The sequence below is a fragment of the Hydra vulgaris genome, chromosome 03, assembly GCF_038396675.1.
Source record: "Hydra vulgaris chromosome 03, alternate assembly HydraT2T_AEP".
NCBI classification, from domain to species: domain Eukaryota; kingdom Metazoa; phylum Cnidaria; class Hydrozoa; order Anthoathecata; family Hydridae; genus Hydra; species Hydra vulgaris.
The window spans coordinates 35,805,496-35,820,137 of NC_088922.1; the positions used below are offsets into that span (position 1 = coordinate 35,805,496).

A 14,642-nucleotide genomic window follows, 5' to 3' on the forward strand; every position below is an offset into this window, starting at 1 on the left:
AAATTTGATTTGCTTGCGTATGGTCCTTTAGCCCATACGTATCAAAACTATATTAAAGCTCGCTTATTACAGACAACTAACCATCAAAAAAAATTTAAATATTTTAATACATATTTTTGCGAGAAAAGAAGTAATAACAGTTTTATCATTTTAAAAGGCAATTTTAATATTTCTATTAAAACAGTACTTAATTTTTTAAATAAATTCAATAATAATCCGCCTTAAGAACTTTTATTAAAAGTTTTACTTTAAAATGCAAATATTAAAGGTTAAAAATAAAAAAACGACTTTAAATTAATCATTAGTATTCCCAAAGCGCCTTTATTAATATATAATACAATAGTGTGAACGTGTTATGTGCTTGTAAAAACATCTCTAATTTCAATATAATCTAATTTACAATTTGCACTAAAATTTGTATTTTATTAGCCAAAAAGTAATAACATCTGACCAAGTTTAGGTTGTTCAAAGCATTCAAATAATAATTTTATACATCAGCGAAAAGTATATATTAGAAAACATTAATAATAAACTTAGGTTATATAAAATTATATATTTATTTTGCCTAATTTACTATATTATATTTACTATATATTACTATACGAAGATATTATTTCATCCTATCGATTATCAAAGTTTATCACTGATTGTTTGAAAGATGTCGTCTAAGTCATCTTCACTGCCATCATTTCCATAACCACTTTCGATATCGTCATTAGTTTGTTCAACTGTAGTTTTTTTTTGCTGATCTTTTTTTACCATTTTTGCGCTCTTCATCCTCTTCTGATGTTTAGCTGTAAAAGATTTAAAAAAATCAGACCACATCTATTGGATATATATATATATATATATATATATATATATATATATATATATATATATATATATATATATATATATATATATATATATCATATCCGCAAATATATAAAAATAAAAAATTGAATTAAAACCCCCCTAAACCCGTAAGAAAAGCCAACGAATTTTTAACTTTTTTTGAAACATACTAGGCAAAATTTAAATTCATGAACAATTTTCAAATTTCAATCATGTTCAAACTTTATAAAAATGTAAAATACACGATTCTCCATTTGGGTTTGGTTGGATTTCAAACATTTCATGCTCATAAATTTCAATTACAAAGTGAAATTTGAAATCTGTCAATAAGTAAATATTTTTTATAAACTGATTGTCTTCGCATTGGGGTAGAGGGCCAAAAATCTTTTAAGTTTATTCCAAGCTAAAATGATTGCAATTTTTGCAAAGCATTTTCATTTGATATATATGTCAAATAAAAATACTGAGAAACTTGTCATTTTTACTCCTTAAAAGTATTAAACTTTTCATTTAAATATTTGCAGAGTACAATAGATGATTCTAAAAACAGACAATTATAATTTAAATGTCCTGTAAATATAATTTAAATGTCACAATGTCCATTGATTAAGCAAGACTGCTATTCCTAGTTACAATGTATGGCTGTAATTGAAAATCCATGTTAATAAATTCACAAAATTTATCATAACAGATATTTTGTTAAAAATATTTTAACATTAGTACAATCATCAAAAAAATGTAACCCAATTGTCTGCAATATTTGAATAAACCAATATTGCAGATAATCTAGTTAAAATAATAATGAAATTGCAGTTTCTAACATTATGAAAAATTCCATACCATAAATGTGACAATCATCAAAATTCATAAAATTTAAAAAATCAAAATCATAAATGTGACAGTCATGTAAGTTGAACAAATATAAAAATTGAAACAACAAATGAACCAAATAAAGATTAACACATTTAGTTAGAAAGCATAACTAATTTTTACTTATAAAATCTTTCAGTAGTGAAGAGTGAAGCTAGTTGAGGATAGGAAGTGGGGCCCAGGCTAAAAATCAAAATTTTTGCAAACCTAAATGTTGAATAAAAAGTCAAACAAGAATGAGTTTTGGTTTATCGTAATAGAGATGGTAGCTCGTTTGAGCATTGACCATGATTAGAAAAACAGCATAAAAGAGGAAGGCTAAAGCCTGATGATAATGATGATGATGATGATTATAATGATGATGATGATGATGATGATAATGGTAATGACGATTATGATAACCATGTTGATCATAATGATGTATATATATGCATATATATACAAAATACAACATGAACTTTGAATTCAAAAAATATACTTCAGTATATATAAATGTTTATGCAGTCACGGTCACAAAGTTGGCCCCAGCTATATTTTATCAAACCCACCCCGACCCTGGTCAAATATTGACCCCGGCCACTTACTAGTTGAGGATAGGGAAAAGTTGGGCAAGTGAATTATTAAAAAATATAAAAAAACTTTGGAATAAAAATGTCAAAAATGTTATATATATATAAGTGCAACATATGGTAAAAAGTTATCCTACCTTTGCTTTTTTTTCGACCACTTCCTGGTTTTGCCTTTTTATTCTTGTTGATTCCACCAATAGTAGTATCAGATTCATCCACTGTTTCTGATTCTTCATCTTTCTCTTGCTTTAAATCAATTGGTTTTTTAACTGTTTGTTCGTTTAATCGACCATCTTCTCCATTGACATCACCACCTGGCTTTGTTGGCTTCTTCTTCTTTTTCTTTTTGTTAACTAAGATTTAAATTTCAAATGTAATTTATGGAAAATTCAGAACATTAATTATGGAATTTGAGACATTAAAGTTTTTTTTTCTTTAAATCGCTAGATCCAATATAAATATTTCAAATATTCAATTTTAGACAATTTAAAGAAAAAGGTAAAAAATTTTACATTTTAGAAATTGCATAAGAAGACAGCCTTATGTACTCAGTAAAACCACTTTTTAAGACCCATTTCTCCCATTTAAGACCCATTTCTTCCTTGTGCGCACCTGTATGCACTCAACAAACCACTCTTACATAACATAATATTAATTTTTTCTCTCCTCTCTTCCCTTGTACAAATTTGTAAATTTTTGGGTAACTCTCCCTCCCTTATACCTGCCAAAGTAGGCATATAACCTTAAAAATGTATTATAACAGTTAATTCCAAAGTTAAAATTAGGGTTGTTAAAAATGTACTAAAAAGTTTTATGATTTCTTAATAGCATGTTTTATTTAAAAAAACTGTAACTTAATTAAATAATAACTTCTAATTTAATTTTATTTAATCTAATTAATAATTTTAATTTAAATAACTTTTTTATTTTAGGTATAAATTGTAAAATATGAATACACTTCACGCAATTCAAAGCACTAAAGATATTTTTTATATAAAGATATAATTTTTATATAAAGATATTCTAAATATCCTTAGATATTATAATTGAGTAGATATTATAAAATTGCTCAACTATCAAAAAAGTCTTTCTTCATAAATTTATTTTGATTCAATAACTTTTTTATTGTGTGATGCATATTGCAGCGCATGATGCACCACGTAAACATGATTAGTTTTTAATTAGTCGAAACATTTTCTAATTAAAAACATTCAAAAAATTTTTAAGTTAGTTTAACATTTATCATACTTTATGTATACTGCTTAAACTATTTATTTATACTATTTATATTCTCTTAATTAATTGTTCTTAAAAAAATCACATGAACTTCACTTTAAAAAAAAAGATGTTATTTCATTAAAAAAGATCACAGTTGTTTTCATTTTTTTTTATAATTTTGAAAAAATAGCTAATATACATTCACATATACAACAGCTTCATTCTAGTTATTTTAATGTTGATAGAAACCATTTTTTATTATGCAATGTAATATCAATTGATTCAAAAAGTAAATATTAATTTGTTAATATAATTAGTAAATTAATTATTTAGTTTTTATTAAATTAGTAATTTAAATTACTAATTTAATAAAAGTAATATCATGCAAATGAGTGGCCTCAAGTAACATATTTGGATCACAACAATAATATTTTTAGTTGCCCTTCAAGAAAATAGGTCATTTGGAGCTATCAGGCAATATCTGAACAATATATATATATATATATATATATATATATATATATATATATATATATATATATATATATATATATATATATATATATATATATATATATATATACACATACACACAAATAGTATTGGATATTTAGCTAAGCAATCAGATGTCATACTAAAATATGGAGCTTCCCTAGATAGTCAAAATATAAAAATGAATTTACTTATTCAAATGTTGCATTAGCTTAAAAATTAAAAAAACAAATGTTGCATTATTTCTAATTAAGCGTTGCAATAATTAATCCATTTTTATTTTAATTATTTCATTTAGAATATAAATAACACACTTCTTCTGTCATTTTTATTTTAATTGAAATAACAAAACAAAAGGTTTTAAAATTGGGCAGGTCAACCCAAAAATGCTTGTGGTAAATTACGAAAGGTAAAGGCTTTTTTGTTTGCCAAAATACACACACACACATATAAATGTATTGAATGAATAAATAAATATTAACCATATACAATCCAATAGAAAATAAAAACCTTTAATATCGGATGGGGAACCAATGCTAGGCTCTGAGTCATCATCATTGTCTCCTTCTTTAGGTGCTGGTGGTGAAGGTGGTGAAGAGATCATACTTGGACTTGCACCCATTCCTGCAGGTGACTGAGGACTATTCCATCCACCAGTGGCCTGATGAGGTTGGTTTATGCTAGGTTGTGGGGCATTTGAAGTTGTAGCTTGCTGAGGTTGGCTTTGATTAGGTTTAGGGGTTTCTTCATCTGAGTTGTCTTTGTCATCAGTGTTCTCTTCATCGCTCTCATTTTCTTCACTCTCTTCTTCTTCTTTTTCAGAGCTGTCTTTATCAGAAGAACTTGCTTTATTTTGTTCCGATGGCTGACTAGATTGCTTGCTGTTATTATTAGAAGACTGAGTTGTGGGTTCTTTAGGTTTTTCTCCAGCTTGTACTGTTGGGGATTGAACAGGTTGAGTTGGGTATTGATTTGGTAATTGTTGTGGTAATGTTGGTGGCAAGCTAATGCTTGGAACTGGTTGGATAGGAGGTGGAGACGGGTTTGTTTGTGGCAAAGTTTGAACAGGCTTTGTTGGCTGATTGTCTGCACTTGGAGGTAATGATCCAGGAGTCTGGTTGTTATTGCTGTGAATTTCGTTTTGTGATACAGTTGAAGGTAGAGCAGGTATGTTAGACTGAGATGGTTTGTTCATACTTGCTGCTACTGGACCAGCATTTTGAGAAAGATTTTCATTGCTGGATGGTTGAGCTGGTTCATAGGCTGGTTTTCCACCAATAATATTTGGCATACTTCCCATCCCATTTGTTCCAACAGGAGCACTAATTGGTGGACCAACAACAGGGAGAGCTTTGCTTGACTATGAAATAAATAAAAATAGAAATAACAAAAGAAAGATAAGCTCAAATTTGCAAAATAATGCACAAAAAAAAAATAATGATAACATTGGCATTAACAAAATACAAACCTGAACATTAAAGTTTTCAAAACCTTGAGATGCAGCTTGATTTTGATCTGTTGTTTCTTGGTACTCTTGCTTATGCTCAATTTTTTGTTGAATCTTTAGAGCTTCAGGTGATCCTTCCTTTGTATTATCAGCATATGTTTCATTTTTGTAAGAGTCACTGTTATTCAATGCAGCATTAATAGCTAGACGATTTAGCTCTAACATGTACTGTGCTTCATCAATTCTTGGATCGTTCTATTCAAAATATGATACTATTTGTAAATATTTTCAAAAAGTTTTCAATAAAAGAAAATTGAAACAACTACTAAATTTAAAAAATGAGATCTTACAGCGAGAGCTTCCCATGGTTCAATCCCTTCTTGCTTAAGGTGAGCCACTGTTTGATCATATAATAATTCATTAACATCTGCAGCTTCTTCCTCTTCTACCTCAACATTTCCATTTTCATCAGGAAAAACTCCAGGCTCCAATTTTAGAGTGTTCACCACTTAAAAAAACAAATTACTTTTTTAATCACTGTGATTATTTCCTATTATATTGTTTATTATCTGAAAAAGTATACCTGGAACAGTGATATTTGGATAAATAAATATAAGTGGAGGTATCTCTGGTTCTGTAGGGTTATTCTGTACAACTAAATCTGGCCGAGGATCTACACGAGGCTCTGAAATGAAAAAGAAAATATAGCTTTTAAACAATATCTACTTTATTATATATATCAACCCTCGGAATTAGGGTTAGCATTTGCCAATGCTGACCTAACTGCTGATCTTAAAGTGTTTGAGGTCGGCAAAAAATTGACAACTTCGTTTTTATGTTTGATGGTAAGACTTTTGTATCAAATTTTTTTTGCCGATCTGATGCCGACCTTTAAAAGATTGAGGTCGGGAAATTATTGATGACCTCATTTTTTTTAATTCTGAGGGTTGTATATATATATATATATATATATATATATATAAATGAGTAAAAGTAATTATATAATTTTTTTTTAAACCAATTGTTTAATTGTTGGTTCATCAGAAAGGCTTCCTGATAAACCAACAATTCCTGATGATGGAGAAACAAGTTGTTGAAGAAAAAAATTAGAAAAGTGTTTTTACTAATTTATTATTACTCTGTTCTATAAGAAGATTGAGCACTCTATTTATAAAATACAATAACATAATATATATATATATATATATATATATATATATATATATATATATATATATATATATATATATATATATATATATATATATATATATATATATATATATATTTAAACAACTTTAAAAAGTATTCTACAAAATAGTGTGCTCAATGTTCTTAAAAGAACAGAGCAATCAAATGTTCTTAAAAGAACAGAGCAAAAAAAAAAAAAAAAGAGTAATAAACTAGAAGAAAATTACAATCTTATTTTTCACTGTGTTTTTATCAATAAAGTCTCAGTAAAGAAAAAATAGACCTATCAGAAATAATTTAAATTGTGAAGATTTTTTATGATAAAATTTTTTCTGAAGAGCCTTTATGAAGTCGAAAGACTTTAATAAATGATTTTCTATTTATTTTTATATATAGACACAAACACACACACACACACATGCAAAAATGCATACTTACTCAATTCTTGTTTGCACAGGAAGTAAAACTTATTGCTGCAGTGAAAACTAAGCCAGTTTCCTTCTTCATCAATGGCAACACAGTTTAATAAATCTTTTTGAACATCACTATAAGTCATTCCTTTCTTCCAATTTCTATAGTCTGCTCTTGCTGGACAATTTTTAGAACCGTCTAGATTGTCTGACCATAAATAAGCATGATTAGTTTGACTTAATCCAATCCAAGTAAAACTATCAATAAAAATAAAGCAAAATTAAGATTCATTTAAAAATAAATTTAAAAAAAGATTAGCACTATATATACATAATGAAATTATTATTACTGAGGATTAAAAAAAGTAATAATTTAAAATGAGAAGTTTTTTTAATAAAATGTAAACAAAGAAAAGAGTATAAAAAGTTGTGTCAAAAAATAAATCTTTAATATATTTTCTACTTACCCACATGGTCGAATAACATTTGCAATGAAATTTCTCTCATCATCAGAAATAATGCTGGCCAATTTACCACCCTCTAATTCACATGTTTTTTCAGCCTCTTTCCAGGTTCTAAGTTTTGAAATAACTCTATAACACCAAACTCCATTATCGGTTTCTAACTTTTTCCAGAGCACTGGGCATTCTAAATCAATACATCATATTTTTTTTAAAAATGTATAAAAACTATAAAAAAGTAATATTGACTATGTACACAAAATTACTTGTAGAAATAATAATACTTCATTTGATGGAAGCAAAAACAAAAACAAAAAAACGACAGAAAATATACAAAAGTTACGTTGATATTGGTAAACTTGATCAAGAATAGAATTTGGATTTCGTATCATCCATTTAGTTTGGAACGGTCCAAACTTGTTATCAGCTGCTTCAACAAATATTTTTTTTGGAGCATAGGTGGCACTTGACAAAACCATTCTAACAGCTTGGATTCTAACAGCAACTTTAAATTCATAGGCAATCCAATCATCATTGTTATCATGCACACCCCATCCACTTGGATACCATGAAGTGTTTAGATTATCTTCCATAGCATAATGAGCATCAAACCCTAGTAATAAAAATTAACATTTATTACCGTGTTAAATAATTGTAAATTAAAACATTTGTTAAACTGAAAATAAAAAAATTTACCTGGAAATGAACTGCTTGCGTATGCACGAGAACTGTTATCTACAAGTGAAATGTTTTGATTTGCATTTGCATACCATTCTACTTTTGTTAACATCCATGTTGGATCAAATTGTGAACCAGCACGTAAGCGCCAATATGTATGAAATTCTTAATATTATGAAAAAGTATAAATAGTTTTTGAAACATTAGGCAACTATTTTATTTATTATTATTATTTATGTTTACAATATGGAAAAACATAACTAAATATTAAATAAACAAAACAAAATCAAGCAAATATAATATATTTGTTTATTATTACCATTTATTCAACTTAAAAACTATTTAATAATTACATAACTATTAATTAAAATAATTAGTAACATTATTTTTCTTACGGCTAGTTTTAATATCACAAAGGCCACATGATTTTCTGCAATATGAATATGCAAATACTTCATGCTCTGGAGCGAAACATTTATCAGCACATCGTGTACAAATATGTTTTGCAGCAGAATGGTCTTTACACCCACCAATTTCATCTGTTAAGAACAAATTAATAATTAATACTGATCTCATAATTTTAACTTTGATGTAAAGTTAAAAAAAAACATATAACTACAGAAAATACTTATTTACCTTGATGTGCAGTTACTTCAGCTGAGAAAGGTTTTAAAGGATATCTTGGTGGTCTTCCACTTTCTAGTGTTCCTAGAATGAGAAAAAATTTTTTATAGAAATTTATTTATCCATATATCATATATGATATATTATATGGTGAGATCTTAAACTAATTAATTTTAAATTATAGAATTTTTACTAAAAACATTTATTAACACGGTTTTGATTACACAAAAAACTAACTTAAACAAAAAAAAACTTAAAGCCCAAGTTTAAGTTTATTTTTGGTTCACAATGATATGAATGCCGTAGCAGTGTGTCACAGTATACCAGTGGGCCACTGGCCCCGTGTGCAACTTTTAATGTGAACTTGGATTATTTTGTCAGCATAAATACTAGTTAAACTAAAAAAAATTGAAGTAATTTATCGTTGATTTTATAAAAATTTTCAAAATACTTAGACAAACTTTGAACAATAGAATAATAAATTGTCTAAAATACTCTAAGGTGCTTAATCACGGGAGGGGACGTTTATTTATTGCTTTTTTAGGTTTTTTTTATCTTACTCAAAGCAGACTACACTGTCCTTTTTCTAGAATTAATGCCCCGTCAGCAGGTCGATTTGTGTTGAAGACGTTTTAGAAAAGTTCACAGACATTAATTTAGCAGCCATTGCAGAAGATTTTGTAATGCTGCCAAAAAGAGCTAAAATAAGGGTTGGTCTTATAGACTCAAAACAAAGTTCAACAAATAGATCATGTAAGAAATTCGTTCTTTGGGTAAAAGATTCTAAAATAATCCTGTCCAGAAATTTAAATCAATAGAAAGATGATTCAATTATGGTAAAACGAATTCAATTTGCTGCCAATCCTGGTTTGAAGATTAACATGGGAACCAAATGAACATTTCTAGACTATTTGTTACAGAAGAAATTGTAAGTTATTATATGATATTTGAAACCAATTGCTTTGCAAACCAATTAGTAAGCAGCGTCCACTCAAAAAAAGCTCTCATTTTACAAAATGAAAACCGATACACACAAGATATCTCTCAATTCTTTTGAATTCTTTTTCATATTGAGTGTGTTAAATTTCCATCATTTGAACTGGAGGAATTACCTCTACAGATTTCCCTTTTTTTAATACTACAAAATAAATTACATTGAATGTTAAGTCTCTGGCAGTCTGTTGACAATAAGAGAATTAGGTAGTGGATGTTTGTGCCAAACTGTTGATTTTCTTAATCGCTTAAATAATACATTGGACTACAATGTAATGTAAAAGCTAAACTGAAGCAAGGAAAATGCATTAGTTGCTAAATGAGAAAATAAAAGAGAAATGCTAATGATTATAAACATGCAGTCGTTAAAGATGGTTGAAGTGGCAAAAAGAAGTGGTGAGAGGAAAACAAAACCCAATATTGTTTGATAATACAACCATGGCATATCAGAGGTAGATCAGGCTGACAGAATGTTTTGACTGATTATGACTGCCTAAGAAAGACAATTAGTATAAAAACGTAGTTCTTTATTTCTTTGATATATTGTATTTATGCTCACAGCCTTAGCAGCAAATATGGAGTAAATACAACAATTCCTATGCTTTGTTTATTGAACACCCGCTTAAATGAAATTGCTCCTCAAATCAGCAACAATAACCTCCATTACTTATCTTTATTACCAACCAAAAAAAAGAAAAAACTGCTTAAAAACCATATTGAATTTGCACTAATACAAAAATTAAAGAAATAAGATAAGTGAAGGTAGACTTTCTTTATGTGTTGAATGTTTCAAAATATATAATTAAAAAAATAATACAAAATACTTGAAAAAAAATATACACTATACTTTTCAAAAAAGGAAATTGCAACAATAAACATACTTTACTTTTATCTGTTTGTTTTTTTTAATTATTTTTGTCTACATTAGATTCCAGGGTTTTTAAAGTACAAGCTTTTATGTATTTAATTCTAGAAATCAATTGAGAAGTTAAAACAAAAGAATTTATATGAATAAACATTTTTCATCCAGTTCAATTGTTATTTGAAATAAGGTAACAGAACTACGACTTGTTAAACAAACTCGTAGCAATCTCTTGACGCCAGCTTGTTACGAGTATTCTCGTAGTTGGTAAAAATAAAGCATTTGTATACTCCAAGTAAACTTGTAGTTGGTAAATAAATGACGCCCACTTACCACGAGTATACTCGTAGTTGACAGCAAAAAAGTTAAGGAACCAAATTTGTACTAAAACTTTGTCAGTCTGTTTTGAGTAAGCGTGTTTTGTTACATAGGGGAAAGGCGCCTATGATGGCATACTTAACTTTGAAGCTTTATTATTCAGTATCCTGAAGACCAAAAACAAAAGTTTTGATATGTATACATTCTTTGTTAGTAACAACTGATGAAAACTGCTTTGATATGTATACATTCTTTGTTAGTAACAGTTGATGAAAACTTCTAGGGTTTTTGTTTTTCTACATGTAACAATGTTACATGTAGAAAAACATTTTTTTTTTCTTAAATAAAAATAACTTTATTTTTTTTTTAGTTATTTTTATTTAAGAAAAAAAAGCACAAGTATGCCATCATAGGCAACTACTGCTCCTATGGATGGTATAGGGGAGGATGGGGCTTCTTAGCATTATAGGTAAAATGACGATTTCATTTGAACTTAGAGCCTTCACTCAGAAATGCCATGAAATACGTGTAATCATCTTTTATCATCCAATAGACCCTTTTGTGCTACACAGAAGAATTTCGCGCATGCGCATACGAGATATTGCATTTTATGTGTTTTTTGATTTTTTTTTTGAAAATTAAAATAAGTATTCTACTAAATGCACAAAACTTTGAAATAAAATGCATGAAAATTTCATTTCTGCACAGTTAATAATAAAATCACAATCTTAAATATTTAATAGGATTAAAAATACAACACCACATTCCTAAATCTTTTTTTGTTGAAAATATGACCGATATGCCATTATAGGCGCTTTTCCCCTAACTTATATGAACTTACTACCAACATAGCACTGCGTGCCATAATTTGGGTTTTTGGAAAAAAATCTTTACTTAGTTGTCTGTTTATGAAATTTTGTGAAAATTTAAATATGACAATAATTTGGATCAAAAAATTTAGTCAAATTAGCACAATTTTAGCACGTGAAATGACTAATATAGGGTTTACTGGAGGTAAGAATATCATATTTGATATCAAAAAAGCTAAAATTACATTGCCTAAATTTATTAAAAAAAAAATTTAATTACATATAAATATACAAAAATAAATTTTATAAAAAATTTATTTACATATAAATATACAAAAATAAATTTTATACATTTTTAATGACCTCATGACGCATTCTTAAATAATCTGCAGTAAATACCATGTGCATTTATTTGTACCTTGCTTTACTACTTGTTTCCGATTTATATACCACGAAGTATCTATTTCAACTTTCTCCAGACTATAGTTCTTGTTACTTAAGTAACATAAGTACTTTGTTATTGATAAAGTACTTTGTTAATGATAAAGTACTTTGTTAATGATAAAGTACTTTGTTAATGATAAAGTACTTTGTTAATGATAAAGTACATTGTTAATGATAAAGTAATTTGTTACAAATTGTTATTTATTTTCCGTTCAATTGTCAAATCCGTTCTATCAAATGAAACCCGGGACAAACTTTCCCATTTGCCCCACCCCTCCCCCCCCCCCCTAACCTCTCGGTGACCCTGTTAATAGGTATGCTCTTTTCAATAAAATTTTATACTAATCAACCTTTAAAACCTTTGTCGGGTAAAAAATAGAAATGTAGAATTGATTTTGTTAAAGCAGTAATATTTTCATTTAGATAAAATTTAGAGAAATTAAAAAAGTTAAAAATTATGTTGTTAAGTTAAAAAAATAACACACAATGATGATGTAAAGAGTGAAATAGCCATTTAAGTTACTATTCATTTACCAGGCAATTTTAAAATCAATTTCTACAGTATTACTACAGCAGTTTGCTTTGGGAACTACCCCAAGCCAAACCTTCGAGAAGAACTTAAACCTTCGGGAATAACCAATACCTTAGGGAAGAACCCAAATCAAACAACTTTTTGTATTAAATAACTTTTTTCCGTTTATCCTTTTAACCGTTTAAACCAACATTTGAATATTTTTGAAAGCTAATGTTGTAAAAAGAGTTTGTATTTGTGAACTTTAAAGGAAATCTTACTATTCGGTTGATGCGTTTGCTTGTCAACAGTCTCATTACGCTCAGCAACTTTGGGATCAACATCGGTTGTTGGACGTTTTTTTGCTTCTTTTTTTCCTTCAGCTTCTGAAAAAGCAGGAGATTTTGCTTCTTTTCCAACTTTTAACTTCAACTTATTGTTTTTTTTTTTTGGATTGCCTAAAATAAAAAATATATTTAAATATATTTTATAATATATAAATAGTATTAAAATGTATTTTATATTTTTTGTAAATATTTGACTATAAAATTTATAAGAAGTAAAACCGTAAACAATAACAGCTTTATTAAAGATGCGATTTATATATCCTAAAATATTTTATAAATCCTAAAAAGATGCAATATTGTTAATAAATTTTAAAGAATATCAGCTAAAGTTTCACATAGATTTAATATCAGCTAAAGTTTCATATAGACTTAATATTGGTAATTTGGACTATTGTTTTAGATATTAATGTATTATTATAATGTATTTTTATATGCTATTACTAAGTATAAAACAAACAAGTTATCTTTACTTACCTAGAACAAAGCACGTTGATACCAACAGAAACAACAGTGTAAACGAGAGAGTTGCTCTCATTTCCTTGATGAAAAGATTTTATATAATAAATTTGCATCTTTTGGCATTTAATAAAAATGACGTGTTTTAAAAAATATTTATACAATTTTTATAAGCAGGTAGATATTATAAAACATTGTTTGTAATTTTTAGTCTATTTAAATAATAGTGTTTTAATTAGCCATTATTAATTTTAAGCAGTAAAGTTTAAAATATATTTTTATGTAAATAAAAGGGCATAAACACTAAGAAGATGGATTTTAACTTACCAATAGTGAAAATAAATATAATTAAAAAACTGGTTCCATTATTTAGATGATATAAAATTAAAAAAAAACAGCTAAACGGTATCAAAGGAGTGTGTATAATTATCCACTCATGCTTGATCAAGCGAGGTAATGATTTGCTGCATGGATTACATGAATATCTGATGTAGATTTGTGCCAGCAACTAATACGCATGCGTATTGTTTATGAACACTGGCTGAATAAATAAAATTTTATTTTGCTTGAATCTGGTGTAATTTGTCACAGTGTTTAATTTTTTTTTTTTTTTTTTTTTTTTTTTTTTTGTATTCAGAAGGATGCACTTTTTTATTTGTTTTGACGTAAACGCGGTTTATAATCTACTGCTACATATCAAATACCAATTATGTTATATATTGGTATTAAATTATGTACCATACTGTTATCTTAAAGAATACTTTTTATACTTTGAAGAATATGTTATTATTCTAGGATTCTTCTTAAAATATTTTCAATAAAGATATAATAGTTTTAGCAGAGCATTTATGTTCTCTAATTTTTTATAATATAAATTTTAAAACCTTTTTTAACTAAATAATTCTAATCCAATTAAAATTTATTATTATTTAAGACAGTAATTCTTTTATCTTAAAAATCAACCCTTCTGACTTAAATTTTTCAGAAAAATCAGAAATATTGATCTGAAATAGTAACTTTGCATTTGACTTTAATAAAACAAAGCTTTTACGTTTAAAAACTCGCGTGTACTGTAAGAAAATTCACTTCTCTATTCTTCATTGCT

At 27.3% G+C, this 14,642-nt stretch overlaps 1 protein-coding gene across 1 annotated transcript; it reads right to left on the reverse strand.

Annotated features, from left to right (window-relative positions):
* Positions 1-288: 288 nt before the first annotated feature.
* On the reverse strand, positions 289-14,007 carry LOC100202087 (uncharacterized). The gene is made up of 15 exons (XM_065793050.1): positions 13,865-14,007; positions 13,556-13,619; positions 13,016-13,192; positions 8,810-8,881; positions 8,569-8,712; positions 8,192-8,338; positions 7,839-8,108; positions 7,502-7,682; positions 7,063-7,292; positions 6,017-6,118; positions 5,784-5,941; positions 5,455-5,688; positions 4,497-5,346; positions 2,414-2,629; positions 289-794 (listed from the first exon to the last, which is right to left on the reverse strand). The coding sequence occupies exons 2-15, from the start codon at positions 13,614-13,616 to the stop codon at positions 631-633; spliced, it is 3,006 nt and encodes a 1,001-aa protein (XP_065649122.1). The 5' UTR covers positions 13,617-13,619; positions 13,865-14,007; the 3' UTR covers positions 289-630.
* Positions 14,008-14,642: the final 635 nt, after the last annotated feature.

Excerpts from the sequence above, each read along its gene's own strand:
- LOC100202087 (XM_065793050.1), bottom strand. The coding sequence starts at position 13,616 with ATGAGAGCAACTCTCTCGTTTACACTGTTGTTTCTGTTGGTATCAACG. Across the intron at positions 8,882-13,015 it reads GCAAACGCATCAACCGAATA|GAACACTAGAAAGTGGAAGA; the intron begins GTAAGATTTCCT and ends TTCTCATTCTAG. Across the intron at positions 6,119-7,062 it reads CCTGTGCAAACAAGAATTGA|AGCCTCGTGTAGATCCTCGG; the intron begins GTAAGTATGCAT and ends TTTTCATTTCAG.